Below are 15,074 nucleotides of genomic sequence, written 5' to 3' on the forward strand. Positions count from 1 at the left end.
TTGTTGTAGCTGCCGCCATATTTGAATACCAGACATCCTCCGTATAGTATGGTGGATTTTGAAAGGGTTAAATGTACATGTAAATGGTTTGTTTATAGAAGTTGGGTGGAAATTGATGTATAGAACAAGTAGGAATGTAATATAAAGTGTGATTCATCAAGATCATAGCCTTTGTATTCATAACAGAGAGAATATAAAACAGCCACAATCTATCTCCGTATTCTGCTAGAAATGTTCAGTGTGACTTACATTGGTGACACGGTACAGATCTAGGTGGTTGTTCATTTCTGTCCTGATGTATGCCTAAATATATCCTTGGAAATGGACTCCACTATTTCAGTGATGCGTTGTCTCAGGTCATTCAGATGCTGTGGTTGGGGGAAGGTTACACCAGAGACCTTGATTTAGCCCCAAAGAGAATTTGCAGGGTGGATCATGGAGGCCAGTGCACCATTGGTGAATTGTTGTTCCAGTGCAACCTAAGTTTTGGTAGTTTCATTGAGGTATAAGCAAACATCAGTGAAAATGTAGAGTTGTGTGATCTACCTCTGTCTGTGGCATAAGCCAATCCTTTAACATGTCCAGGTGGGAGTGGGCCAGTGACTGTATCCTTGGCAAACAGAGACCATAGACTTTGCATCTCCTCATAGCAAAACACGTTTACTTTGGATGAGTCCCTTATGAGCTTGATGAAGACCCCTGGTTTTTAGAAAAAGTGCCAAATCCTTGCCTGGCTTTCCCACTAAGGTGAAAAGTAGCCTCCTTAATGAACACCATTCTGTTAGCAAAATTGTCCTCTTCCAGCCGGTTCTGCAAGTTGATGCGAAAGTCGCCGTATTTCTATTTTGTTGTCTGACTACAGCCCTTGAGAAAGATGTAATCTGTATGGCTTACAACACAGACATTATAGTAAGATTTGCCGTATTGTGGCTTGTGGCACCTGTAGCTCCATACTAATCACCCAGGTTGACTTTCTAGAACTACACTCATACATAGCTCATAGTCTTTGGCTTGCCCGGACTCTTGCCTTGCCTTGGCATAAACGCCAAATGGTATTGAATTGCTTCACCAAATGCAAAATCCAGTTTCTGTTTGACGCACAGTTATCAAATTTACTGTAAAAATTTTGCTGTATTGTCACAACAGACCCCGTGCTTGCAAATTCCAACCTCTAAAGACTTTCTTGCTTCAATGTCTCAAACTATGTAAGCACATTTTAAATTTAGTGTTAGAAAGTGAAAGCTGTGCTGTGATTGGCTGCCTTTCATGATTACCACACCACTCAAAATGGCTTGTGACTGGGCAGGATTCCACACCTCACTATTGGATAAGACTGTCCCGCACTCAAATGTAAAGCTGAAGCCGACGTGTAATCCTAGTTTATGGCAATCCACTAAATACTGTGATCTTTCAGTCACAATCAGGACCTTGATCCTACATCTGGCAAATAACAGAAATCTAAATGAAGCATATACAAACATTACAGGAGATTATATGTCGTATTGGATTGCAATAAATGAGTGCTGGACTCTTATCGGTTTGGTTTTTCAGCCATTTACTACTGATGTTACTTTAACTGCATGCTGCTTCTTTTGCGCCATCCTCTTTGAATCGCCTTGTATATTTTTACTACAAATCACGTATATTTGAGTTGTGTGTGTTTTTTTTTTTTTTTTTTACTAGACAATGGAACTTGTACCTTCCAAACCAATCACAGATGCTTATGTCCTCCTAAACCTGGGTGACTCTGTAACTACTGACCACATTTCTCCTGCTGGAAACATTGCAAGGAACAGCCCAGCCGCCCGATACCTAACTAACCGAGGGTAAGCAGGATCGTGCATCATTCACAATGCATCTTTGGGAGTTTTGAAGAAAACTATGCAAACATTGACTGCTGTTTGTTTTAGTTTTTTTTTTAAAGTCTTTTGGGAGATTGCAATTTAATAACTTTACTATTCATGTAGAGGTGGCCAAACTAGTTATGCTACTCGTATATTGTTCACCGCCTCCAGTAACTTCAGCTCTGCACATCCTTCAATAGGCACCGCTTCAATGGCTCCCAACGTTCCTGAATAATTGGCGCAATATAGAGCTTTGAAATCACTTACTGTCTGTAACAACCCAGGACCACTCACCTGCCAGTGCAGAGCCTAAAAGCATAATGGGTGCTGAAACTGTCAGGAATGATGGGGAAGGGGCTAGAGAAAAAAATCCCAACTGTACTGGACTCTGTGCAGCAGCAGCACACCTATAGAAGGATGTGGAGGTGTTGAAAGGTCTTTCAAGGAATCTACCACTCCTGACCCCACCATATTCAACCGCTACAGCATTATTAAGCACAGCAACAGTGATAAACAGCATACCTTTGCTATGCAAGTCAATTTTGTAGATTTTTAGAACAACTTTGAAGTCTTATGCCAATGAGACAGTTGGTGCACTGGGAGCGGGCCTTTAGCTCCCTGGAGTACTGCTTTTACTGCTGAAGTAGGAGGGGTGATGTCATACTAGTGGCAGAATTGACCCCCCACTGTACTGGGTCATGCAGGCAGCAGATTGTAGGAATCTAAGCACGAAGAACAGTGCTCCAAGGAGATGAAGGTTCGTTCTCTGTGCACCAACTGCCTAATTTGCACAAAGTTGACTTTCTACAAAAGTGACCTACATAACAGAGGTATAATAATAATAAATTTTATTTATATAGCACCAACATATTCCGCAGCGCTGTACAATTTGTAGGGTTCAAATACAGACAGAAAGATACATTACAAAGAAAGTCACTTCACACAATGGGACTGAGGGCCCTGCTCACAAGAGCTTACAATCTATGAGGTAGAGGGGGTGACACAAGAGGTAGCAGGGGCGGCATTGCTTATACGGAGGCCAGACACTTTTGTAATAGCGGTATGCTGTTTATCACTGTGATATGTGATGTAATACACTCCCTTTTAAACCACCTTTGTCCATACGCTCTATTATGGATGTAGTAGAGGCATTCCATCTTGAGGTAACTCCTATCTATTAACCAGATTTGAGAACTGCTGGCAAGAATGACTTAAGTGCCTATTAACATTGCAAGCTTATAAGGGATAAACGTTCCTATAAGAAAGCTTGCTCCTGATAATTGACCCATGTAATTGTTCCGCCCACCAGTCGACAAATAGTCAGTGTAATAGGCCAAGGCAGATGAGTGTCGATCAACATGTTTATCATTGATCTCTGCTCATCTTGCCCAACATCTGGCAGTATAATAGGAACCACAGCCTGAGCTTGCACACAAATATCTGACCAAACAGATCTATGCATGAGATGATAAAATTTGGTCTGGGTTAGCCATTTACAAAATACAGATATTTTGTTAGGCTATAATCAATTCTCATCTGTCATGATTCTGAAATAAAAATCTTTCCAGATAATGGAGTTGTCTGTCAAATATTTTTTCAGGTTCTCTTTGCATGCTACAATCTTTGTGGTTGGTAGACATTTTTAAGCATATCATTTTTCTGGCCTATGAGAGGTTTCTGTAAGATCAATTGTCCATGTACATATGGTACCTTAGGGTGACATTGGTCTGCTTGGACAGAAACTCCATAAAGATGGCTATTCAACTAATGGAAACTCCATAAAGATGGCTATTCAACTAATGTTTCAATGTCCCAATGGCAGATGTTAGGGGAGATATGGATCAAGCAGTTGGATTCAGCATGTTGAATCTTTTTGTTCCGATGAGAGAAGAGCTGCTGCCTGAGGTGTCTGACCAAAGACTTTCTCCCCATAAAGAACACATGCACGCTCTGCTGATTCAAGCATGCATGTTTATGGAGGGGTTGGAAGAGATGGCTGCTTAAGAGTTTTTATCTGACGGCTATCTAATATGTATGACCAGCTTTACTTTGAAGATCTAAGCTAACATGGGTTTTAGTTGGTATATCATCACCTCTGTGGTAACGGCAGATCCCAGGTGAATTGGCATTATCAGAATACCTATCGGGTTAAAGAAGTTTTAGGCAATCCCACCAATCTCGTAATAGAACAGAGTAGGTCTTGGTGAGTTGAGCTCTAGCTGGCTAACAAGCTTAAAATCCTACTCTTCTCTTCCAATGTATTTGGTATGTAGCAAAAGGTGTCTACCAAGGTCCTTTAAAATCTGTCCTCCATTAGTGCATGTCAGGCTTTTTTCGAGTTGTTCATTTTATCTGTTGTCTTCACAGCTTAACACCAAGGGAGTTCAATTCTTATGGCTCCCGCAGAGGGAATGATGCTGTGATGGCAAGAGGAACCTTTGCCAATATTCGTTTGTTCAACAAGTTCATCAACAAGCAGGCCCCATTGACCACACATTTTCCATCCAATGAGACGGTAAGTGGATATCCTTCGCTCTTTGTACTTGACCGTTCATTTTGAACCAAAGCTGTTTGCAATGTTTTGTCCATACCCAATGATTTGTACAGAATTTCTAGCCTTGGGGATTGTTTGAACAATTGCTTCATAATGTTCACTTTTTTTCTTTTTTTCTAGCTTGATATTTTTGATGCAGCTGAAAAATATATTCAGGCTGGAGAGAATTTAATCCTCCTTACTGGCAAGGAGTATGGATCGGGAAGTTCCAGGGACTGGGCAGCTAAAGGACCCTTCCTCCTGGTATGTCCATTCTAGGTAGTGCTGATTCCAATGGATATTTCAGCCTTCCTAGTCTTGAGAATATTGTGGTGTCATTAGACTTTTTCACACTTTCTTATTCTCCATAACCTTTGTTACAGTGAACACTTTGCCCCCTGCCCTTAAGCCTTTGCTGTGACTTGGGCTAAAATCACTTAATAAAAGGATTTAATCTATCATACAGGGAATTAAGGCTGTCCTTGCTGAAAGCTATGAACGTATCCATCGCAGTAACCTTGTAGGAATGGGAGTTATTCCACTGCAGTATTTGCCAGGAGAAAATGCAGAAGTATTGGGACTTACTGGGAAAGAACGTTACACCATCCTTATTCCAGAAGATAAGGACTTGCGGCCAGGCATGAATGTAGACATCAAGGTAAAAATTGGACCTTTCTATCTACCCCCCATCTAGACATGTTTGGCTCTATACACAACATATGATCTGGAACATCTGTATAAGCAAACCTGTGCCTGTTTGGCCATCTGTCACCACGTGTAGGTGCCAGAGGTGCAATCTTTTATGGCACTTCCTGTGGATGTAGCCATACATGTCCAGATAAGAGCATCCCTTTTCATAATGCTGACAGTATGTTTTTGGCAAGCACAGGCATACAACTTTAAAATTCTCTGTTGCTCCTTGGCAGAAGAGTATAAGTGTATACTTTACTAAGGTATACCCAGGCGCTGTATTTTGCAGTTTCCCATGTAAATTCTTATGAGATCACCCGCTTTTTTAGCGATTGAAGTGTGCAGCAATGAGACCAGTGCATCAAAGTACTCCTATTGGTGACTGTGCCTGCCATAGTGAGAACTCTGAAGATTTATGTCCACACTGTTCTCTGCTGTTAATATCATGTTCATCCTTTGTGACTGCTGCATGTAATTGCTGACCTCAGCAGTGGCCATTGTATGTTTGGCACGTTATCTCTGATGCCCGCGATTAACCACTTCAGTACCAGGCCAATTTGTGCTCCAGGACCAGACAAATTTTAGGTTTATTTTGTGTGTGCGGTTTTGAGGTCTGTAAAATTTTTGTCGTATGTCTGTCAACTAATTTTTGCGTCTTTTTTCGGGGACACATAGGGCTTTATTTTTATGTTGGTTTTATTTTCAAATGTTTTATTTTTTTCGTATATCCATAAAAATATAAACAAAATAGGAGGGAAATTGTGTCTGGTTTTCAATTTATATTTTTTTAATTTTTTTATTTATTAACACAGTGTCACTGAAAAACTTTATAATATAGTTTTTCCTCTCCGTTACGGTAATTTTTATTTTGTATGGTGTCGTCAGGGGTGGGGCTATAACCTTTAATAACGGCGTTTTATTAGCATATTATTTATTTTTTTATTTTATTTACATTTTTTTAAAACTTTTTTTTTTTTTAATTTTTTTTTTTTCCAGATTGTGTCCCCATACGGTGATAAGAGTCCTTTGGGGACATCTGATCACTTATTTTTTTTTTTGTACTTGAGGCTGATTTCTCCTATAACTGGGGCTGCTACATTTAACCCCAGTTGCAGGAGAAATCCAGCCTCCTGCATGCTGTATATACAGCTTACTGAGCTGATCTGGGGTCCTGTAGGACCCAGCAGCTCTTGCAAGACTCTGCTCCCAGCGGATCACGTGTCTGCCGGGTCAGAGGGCAGCTGAATTATGGCAGCATCCATAGCTGTGTATACAGCGCTCATTGAGCGCTGTATACACAGCGATCGAGATAGCAGGGGAGGTAATCTACCCTGCCATCTCTCTGGGAGCTCCGGCTGAAGTTACAGCCAGCTCCCATTGAAAGCAGCTGCACGATCTCTGTGTAGCTGCTGTGTTCTGACTGGACGTACAGGTAAGTCCTGTCAGAACAAGGCAACCACTTCCCGGACATATATAGTCTATGGGCGGTCCGGAAGTGGTTAAACATAGTAGGAATGACTGGGAATTAATGGCTATTGAAAAAAAATAATTATTTTGTCTTTAAGAAATATCCGTGAGCAGGAAATGGTATAAACTCCTTGACAATCCCTTTGAACAATATATACTAAAAACAAAAACCACTTTGCTTCCTTTACAGCTGGATACAGGAAAGACTTTTGAAGCCATCATGAGATTTGACACCGATGTGGAACTTACCTATTATCGCAATGGAGGCATCCTGAACTACATGATCCGTAAAATGGCCGAATGTAGTTAAGAGGGTGATGTCGAATAACTACAGTGATTAAGAGGGGTAGAGATCTGTGTCATCTGTGTCTTACATTAAAATACAGAGTCTTGGTGAATGCCATTCTAAAGCAGGAGAAGGATATCCACGTGCTGCCATACTTCTGCAGGCTAGTGACTTGACATACTCAGGAATATATTTTGTGACCACAGTACAGTGATAGTCCAGCCGAACTAGTTTTTATAGTTAAGACACATTTATCTAACCACATCTATATTGAGAGTGTGGATCCCCTAAGAGACTGTTTAGATTTTTTTTTTCTTTTAGATTGATAATTTTAAACCGTGTTCTTTCCACTATGTGACCATGTTGGAATGATGTCCTCATGAATATTCAGGTAGCTGTTATCTCCGAGCTTCCTACTTCCACCACCTTATAGCACTGGTGCCAGTAATAAAGTGGTGGTGCTTTATCCGCTCAAATCCATTTCCCTCTGAACAGAAGACATGAATGTCATGTGATTTACCAGTCCTTTGACTTTTTATACTTTATGGCTTAGCAAACGTTCACTTAGCTCAGAAATCGATTAACAATTACATAACACATCTGTTTTTTTGTTTGATGCATTTCTCAGTGTAAGGACAATAACATATTTTAGTGCATATACTCGGTCTCATTCATTCTTCCAGGAGAGGATTCCAACTGCAGTCTCGTACTTTGTAATCCTCGACAACTGCTTACATTTTTTTTCTATAAAGCCTCCAATGTTCTTGTGGAACAGAACAGCAACCAACATTGTGGATTTATTCTAAGATTGAAAGCCATTACGATGTAAGGTTAACTGGAAAATAAATACTTCATTATTTTCTTCCAGATTTCCACTTGACTATTCTCGTCCTTTTGTTTTTTCTTCTAGTCACACATGAAGGATTTGTAATGAAATAAAATCCAATTGAAATAAATCTCTTTTCAAAATTTGTAATTTTTTTTTTTTTTTTTAAGTTTTCCTGAATCTTGTCTCTGCCCCAATAATAAAAACTACATCTACTTATAAATGTCTCTCTTCTTAGTTTGCTTAGTGGAAAGCAGAATTTGTGCTCCAGAACTGCTCTACGTCGTCTGGAGTTTAGAGATCAAGATGTTTTCTCCATGTGAGACTTCATCCTAAGCCATATAAATCCTCCATCGTCCACAGTGTTCTACTGAGCCCTTGTCTTTGTCCAGTTCAAGAACAATAGGCCTCATATACTGAGACTGGCTTGTTGTTTTTAGACCTGTTATGATCTGTCAGAGGATCAGAACAAAAAACTGACTGACTGAAATGTAAGACTACACAGTCTCCGTTGGAAACTCCATGGCAATGTCTGCTGAAAAATCAGTTTAGTTTTACACGAACTTTTGCATTCCATTCACTTCCAGTTTTTTAAGGGCCCCTTCACACGGCGTAAGCGCGCTGCTCATTTAGACCCGTACACGCAAGCGCTTCAAAACACATCCCGGCTTTACGCGCGCTCCCATTGAAGCGAATGGGATGTGTTTTGAAGCGCTCGCGTGTACGGGTCTAAACGAGCGGTGTGCTTAAAGAGGACCTTTCACCATATCTGGGCACAGGCAGTGTTATATACTGCCAGAAAGCTGACAGTGCGCTGAATTCAGCGCACTGTCGGCTTTCCCGATCCGTGCCCGGTGTAAAGCGCTATCGGTCCCGGTACCGTAGCGCTTTACAGTCAGAAGGGCGTTTCTGACCATTAGCCAGAGACGTCCTTCTGCCTCGCGGCGCCAATCGCGCTGTGCTGTGGAGCGGGGAGGAACGCCCCCTCCCGCTCCTGATAATGCTCGTCTACGGACAAGCTGTGTGAGCAGAGGGAGGGGGCGTTCCTCCCGGCTCCACAGCACAGCGCGATAGGCGCCGCGAGGCAGAAGGACGTCTCTGGCTAATGGTCAGAAACGCCCTTCTGACCATAGAAGAGCTACGGTACCGGGCCGTAAGCTCTTCACACCGGGCACAGATCGGGAAAGCCGACAGTGCGCTGAATTCAGCGCACTGTCAGCTTTCTGGCAGTATATAGAACTGCCTGTGCCCGGATATGGTGAAAGGTCCTCTTTAAGCTGTGTGAAGGGGCCCTAAGGGTTAAAGAACTGTATCATAGGGTTTTTTCTGACTGCAAGCAAACAAAAGCTTTTGCTTTCACATATAAAGTGTAATTCCAATTTATTATATAAGCTAAACCTGATTTACGTCAAACTTTTGGAACAAATCGCAGAATTCAAGCCACGTGTCTTCTCATAAGCCACGCTCCCTTGACGGGAAAAAATGGTCTGCCACAGATTTTTACACATTTTATGCCACAAGAGAAATTTTTACCACATGAAAATAAACACAACCCAGATGTTCAAATAAATCCCAATTTTATTTAAACACTGTCTGCAGGAAACCTTACTGTTCTTATTGCTTTTTTTTTATTAAGTGAAATTACTGCATGTAGGGGTAGGTAAATACTCTGATCAAGCACAATATTACACACACTTGTTCGCTATTTAATATACATATCATACTTAATGTATATATAATGTCAGGCTTGCTGTGTTCCATAAAACATAATACTAACCATGGTGAGGCTGACCTTACACTGCTGTTAGAAGATCTTGTTGGTGTAGAACTAACATTTAACATATTTTAACATTGTATTTTGTTTGTTTTCTGTAACTCTTTCTGGCCCTTTGCGGCAAAAATTTCATGTCTGAAAACACCATGTTACATACTTTTTATTTTTTTGAGCCAAATACAGGTGTGGCAGCAAAAGGAATGTGAAAATACATAACAAAATGGAAATCGGGTCTGTCAGTAAACGGTCTCAATCGTCGCAAATTTGTGGCATAAATTTCTTCAACTGAATAAGCTGTCCGTTGAAAGGAACAGATCTGCTGCATGTATATATACATTTAAGCTAATGCCCTACGTAGTGTCCCACACCAAAACAGCACTGCGAGAAAAACTGCAGCGGCAACATATCGCAGTTTATCTCACAGCGCTTTTCACAGAAAGCCCTCTGTGCGCTTTCTGCTTCAATAACACCTATAAGGAAACCACCGGCATTTCCATAGGTGTAATTCATATCCTGCAATTTCCAAGTTCGCAATGGATCTGGAACTCCCAATGTGTCCACTACATGTATATTCCTGCACTGTGGGGATGCATCATTAGATGTCTCCTGTGTTGTGTTTTTTTTTTTTGTGGATATACAGCACCGATGCTGAAGAAACAATGGTGACACTCTATGCAGAAAAAGGAACACTGATTACTAGTTTGCAGACTGCAAAATACACATGGTCATCTGCAACCGGCCTTATACTTTTTCTTTATGTAGGTTCTACTTCTGGTTTCAGCTTACAAACAGACTAAAAAGCTTACTTAGGGAGTGTTCACACTACCGTCAGTGTCCGACAGGTAGTGTCCGCTGCTAGTATCCGTTCAAAATCTTGCACGGACATTAGGAGCGGACACTAGCTGTGTCAGTGACATTTTTCATTCATTTAAATGGCGATCGGGAGCGTTCTTTTGCATTCCGTGCCTGTCCTTAACTGTCCGTTCCTAAAGATGTCCGACTTTTCAAGTGGACAGCAAAACCCGCCGTAGGTTTTGACAGCATTTATGCGTGCGTTTGCCATCAGCAAAAATAGGTGTCAGTATACAATCAGTATGTGCATCAGTCCGTTTTTAGTCTCAAACTGAATTCAAATGGACGGTTGGATGGCATACTGATGTGTGAACCAAGCCTTACTAACTCAGCTAGAGGTTTCCTCTGCAGATCAGATGTCCCATTCAATAAGGCTAATGAGTGTGTGGCCACCCACTGCAGATTGGTGGGGGTCTGCACCCTTGCAGAATCCCATTCAAGTGTATGGAAGTGAGTGCAACACATGGCATAGCCAATATACAATTGGTGGACTTTTCAAGTAGTTGATCATGGTGTTGCCAGGAATTAGACCCCCCACTGATCTGCTATTGGTGACCTAGTCTACAGAGAGATCATAAATATAGAAGTCGAAAAAAATACCATCCACAACGTGAGACAGCGTGCAATGTGAGACCTTAGTCTAAGGCAGGGGTCCTCAAACTTTTCAAACAGTGGGCCGGAGGCAGAGCAGGTCGCACAGACATCAGGAGTGGTTCCCTCCAATAGGTAAAGTGAAGTGCGCTCCATGGCCTGGCCCGAGCTCCCCAGGAGCTTCATTATAAATGCACACCTGACTGTGTTGTCGGGGCCAGACAGAAGTGCTTGGCGGGCCGCATGTGGCCCGCGGGCCGCAGTTTGAGGACCCCTGGTCTAAGGCATGAAGACATGTTGAGATTTTGTTGCAAAGTATTAGTGTCTCCTTTATATTTTCCATTTATTTTAAATCTATAGTCATAGGTATTGAGACCTAAAGTATTCCTAATGGGCACAAGCTCATGGAAATTTTGAGAATATTAAGGCTGTGTATTTAAGGTAGAATTAGACTGAGTCCACACTTTGTGGAAAAGCTGTGTGTTGTTTAGATGAAGATCACTGGTGGATTTTGAAAAAAAAACAAAAAAAAAACCTAACTGCTTTCTTTTATATCTATCATTCCTTTTCAAGCCACTTTAGGCTTCAGTTCAAAAATCTGCAACTAAAAACTTTTTTTGCAACGTGGCCTCAGCCTGAAGGGTAAGTTCACAAAGTGTAAAATGAAAAAGAATCCTCTTAATTTTCCACTGCTGTATTCTGCTGCGGTGTAGGCATTAGCATTCCAACATGGCTTTCTGCTGCTGGGCCCACCAGCAAGGAGTCTTGAGCCATGGAATCTGCTGTAAAATCAAGCGGATCGCTTTTTTTTTTTTTTCAGCGTCCTGCAGCAATCTCTCCAATCTGCTGCCCCAGATCCCACGTGTGAACGTACTGTGTGAATTATGTTTAGGTTATGTAAAGATGTCAAAGACCTGACAATTTTTATTACATTTTTACTGTTTTAATAATAGTTGTAAAATTCCATGAGAGTGCATGCAGTGCTGTTTATTTATTTTTTATATATAATAAAACTACTCTGGAGTAGCTGAAAATGACTCCTGTATCTCTTCTGAATCAAACTCTTTCATTCTAAAGTTGACTTTAACCCACTTGTTGAAGTATGCCTGAGATCCGTTAGCGTTTTCTACCACAAACTTGTCGATCTTGATGAGCGGAATGTCCTGGAATTTAAGGTAGGTACCGGAGATCCCCCAGTCCTCTCCACACTTGGGATTCTTGCAGTATATTTTATGCAGTTTCTTGTAGCCGCTGAACATCTTTGGATTTGAATGATGCTTTGTAACATACCGATTCTTAAAGTCTTTATCAATCACTGTGTGATGCGCAACCTGTTGTAGAAAACAGCAATCTGCTAGTGAGTAATTATTCATCACCCAGGTCTATTCAAGTTCAATGCTTATAGAAAAGACTGAAACTTCTGACAATAAGGTGAAGAGGTCACAGCTTCCACTTTTCTCAATAAAACGTGGGTTACATTCATAAACCTGTGTATCACATGAATCCGCAGGAAAATAGGGCATGTTGCTTCTTTTTCCCGCTAGCTGAAAAAAAATCGGTAGCAGGAAAAAAAACGAGAGACCATAGTTTAAAAAAAAAAAAAAAAAAATGAATGGGAGTAATTTTGCCAGGCAGATTCCGTGTCAAAATCCGCCTGCAAAAAACTTTGTGTGAACATACCTTACAGCTGTCAGTTGATGGTTACTGGTCTAAAGAATGGAACTTACACTCACCGGCCACTTTATTAGGTACACCTGTCCAACTGCTCGTTAACACTTAATTTCTAATCAGCCAATCACATGGCGGCAACTCAGTGCATTTAGGCATGTAGACATGGTCAAGACAATCTCCTGCAGTTCAAACCGAGCATCAGTATGGGGAAGAAAGGTGATTTGAGTGCCTTTGAACGTGGCATGGTTGTTGGTGCCAGAAGGGCTGGTATGAGTAGTTCAGAAACTGCTGATCTACTGGGATTTTCACGCACAACCATCTCTAGGGTTTACAGAGAATGGTCCGAAAAAGAAAAAGCATCCAGTGAGCGGCAGTTCTGTGGGCGGAAATGCGTTGTTGATGCCAGAGGAGAATGGCCAGACTGGTTCGAGCTGATAGAAAGGCAACAGTGACTCAAATAGCCACCCGTTACAACCAAGGTAGCCAGAAGAGCATCTCTGAACGCACAGTACGTCGAACTTTGAGGCAGATGGGCTACAGCAGCAGAAGACCGCACCGGGTGCCACTCCTTTCAGCTAAGAACAGGAAACTGAGGCTACAATTTGCACAAGCTCATCGAAATTGGACAATTGAAGATTGGAAAAACGTTGCCTGGTCTGATGAGTCTCGATTTCTGCTGCGACATTCAGATGGTAGGGTCAGAATTTGGCGTCAACAACATGAAAGCATGGATCCATCCTGCCTTGTATCAACGGTTCAGGCTGGTGGTGGTGGTGTCATGGTGTGGGGAATATTTTCTTGGCACTCTTTGGGCCCCTTGGTACCAATTGAGCATCGTTGCAACGCCAAAGCCTACCTGAGTATTGTTGCTGACCATGTCCATCCCTTTATGACCACAATGTACCCAACATCTGATGGCTACTTTCAGCAGGATAATGCGCCATGTCATAAAGCTGGAATCATCTCAGACTGGTTTCTTGAACATGACAATGAGTTCACTGTACTCCAATGGCCTCCACAGTCACCAGATCTCAATCCAATAGAGCATCTTTGGGATGTGGTGGAACGGGAGATTCGCATCATGGCTGTGCAGCCGACAAATCTGCGGCAACTGTGTGATGCCATCATGTCAATATGGACCAAAATCTCTGAGGAATGCTTCCAGCACCTTGTTGAATCTATGCCACGAAGAATTGAGGCAGTTCTGAAGGCAAAAGGGGGTCCAACCCGTTACTAGCATGGTGTACCTAATAAAGTGGCCGGTGAGTGTATAATCCCATTACTAATGTTCATCAAAGTCTGGTTCAGTAGAACTGCAGAACCACAGCAGTCCAGCACAGATTTTTTTATTTATTTTTTTTAAAGGGGTTGTCCCATCACAAGGATCCTATCTATACTGCTGGTTAATGTGGATGTAAGACTTTTCCTAAATACAGCAATACTGCTTTGTCTGTCCACTATCTTACTTTATTCAATTCTTTGTGGCCACAGCCCTGACTTAGCTGCTCATGAGTCAAGTGATGTATCTGCTGCTCTCAGGGGGGAGGGAGGAGGGGCTAAGTGCAGGGAGCGAGCCTGTGTTTCTAGCTATTCCTGTGTCTACACCACGTGACCTAGCTTCCTGCTATCAGATAGGGGAGAGGAGCAGCTTTTATTTCTTCTGTTCTCCCAGTTATCAGGCTAGCTAATTCAGTTGTGTTCATTATGGCAGAGACAGGCAGTCTCTGTATGTAAGACAGAATGGAGTTGCTAATGCCTGTACTTCATAGTCCAATATGGGTGGGCGGAGCTACACATGAATTTTGGGGCGGAGCTAAACAGCAGGTTGCATGTGAAACCCCGCCCACCAAATGATGCAAGAAACCAGGAAGAAAGAAGATTTTACAGCAGTAAAGACTGGTGAGTATGCGAGGTGGGAATACCCCTTTAAAGCCTCAATGTACAAATTTCATTCAGATTCCTTTTTTTTTACATTGAAACTACATGCACATGATGATTATGATCCACATCAACTCTGCAGGTACATGTTGCACAATCTGAAAAAGTTGATGTGGATCTTCAGATCTGTATTCTGATACACATTTTCTGCATTGACATCTGAAATGTTTGCAGGTAGCCTTAGTCTACATGGGATGTAACTATTAAATGTGATTTAATGTCATTTGTGCTTTTTTTTTTTTTCTCCTCACTAGTCAGGACAGCACTCATTCGAGGAGACCACACATCTTAAGACTGGAAACCTGAGGCGATAAAAAGGTTCATATTGCCTCCACTTCTCAGTTCAGGTAGTGCTTGTTGGAGATATGAGATCTGGAGTTTCTCCCCTCTCCTCTTTCCAATGGCCTACAGATTGCTGGGAGCACCAGGGACTAAAGTGTGGTGCACTGTCATCTTAGATGGAAAGTTGGTGGAGTGTCCTGTCTCCATGATAATGCCCAGTAGTGGGTACATCCTATTGATGGGGTTCTCATAGTGGGATCACTAGGCATGTTACAAGTTGTCTATAAGGGAGAGCCAGCCCGCCAGCCCCTTTAGTGGAT

The 15,074-nt window shown here is 41.9% G+C and overlaps 2 protein-coding genes across 3 annotated transcripts in view; one reads left to right on the forward strand and one right to left on the reverse strand.

Annotated features, from left to right (window-relative positions):
* The window catches only part of ACO1 (aconitase 1), a 40,932-nt gene extending 33,243 nt beyond the window's left edge, over positions 1–7,689 (forward strand). For both annotated transcript variants that reach the window (XM_075279995.1, XM_075280004.1), the window contains exons 17-21: positions 1,684–1,826; positions 4,212–4,359; positions 4,519–4,641; positions 4,844–5,035; positions 6,725–7,689. In XM_075279995.1, coding sequence (XP_075136096.1) covers positions 1,684–1,826; positions 4,212–4,359; positions 4,519–4,641; positions 4,844–5,035; positions 6,725–6,844 — 726 coding nt within the window. In that variant the 3' untranslated portion in view covers positions 6,845–7,689. The remainder of the gene's footprint in view (positions 1–1,683; positions 1,827–4,211; positions 4,360–4,518; positions 4,642–4,843; positions 5,036–6,724) is intronic.
* A 3,806-nt stretch (positions 7,690–11,495) lies between these two features.
* RIGI (RNA sensor RIG-I) overlaps positions 11,496–15,074 on the reverse strand; it is a 49,853-nt gene continuing 46,274 nt past the window's right edge. The window contains exon 20 of the mRNA XM_075279983.1: positions 11,496–12,194. Coding sequence (XP_075136084.1) covers positions 11,877–12,194 — 318 coding nt within the window. The 3' untranslated portion in view covers positions 11,496–11,876. The remainder of the gene's footprint in view (positions 12,195–15,074) is intronic.

This window comes from Leptodactylus fuscus, chromosome 1 (genome assembly GCF_031893055.1).
Source record: "Leptodactylus fuscus isolate aLepFus1 chromosome 1, aLepFus1.hap2, whole genome shotgun sequence".
NCBI lineage: Eukaryota > Metazoa > Chordata > Amphibia > Anura > Leptodactylidae > Leptodactylus > Leptodactylus fuscus.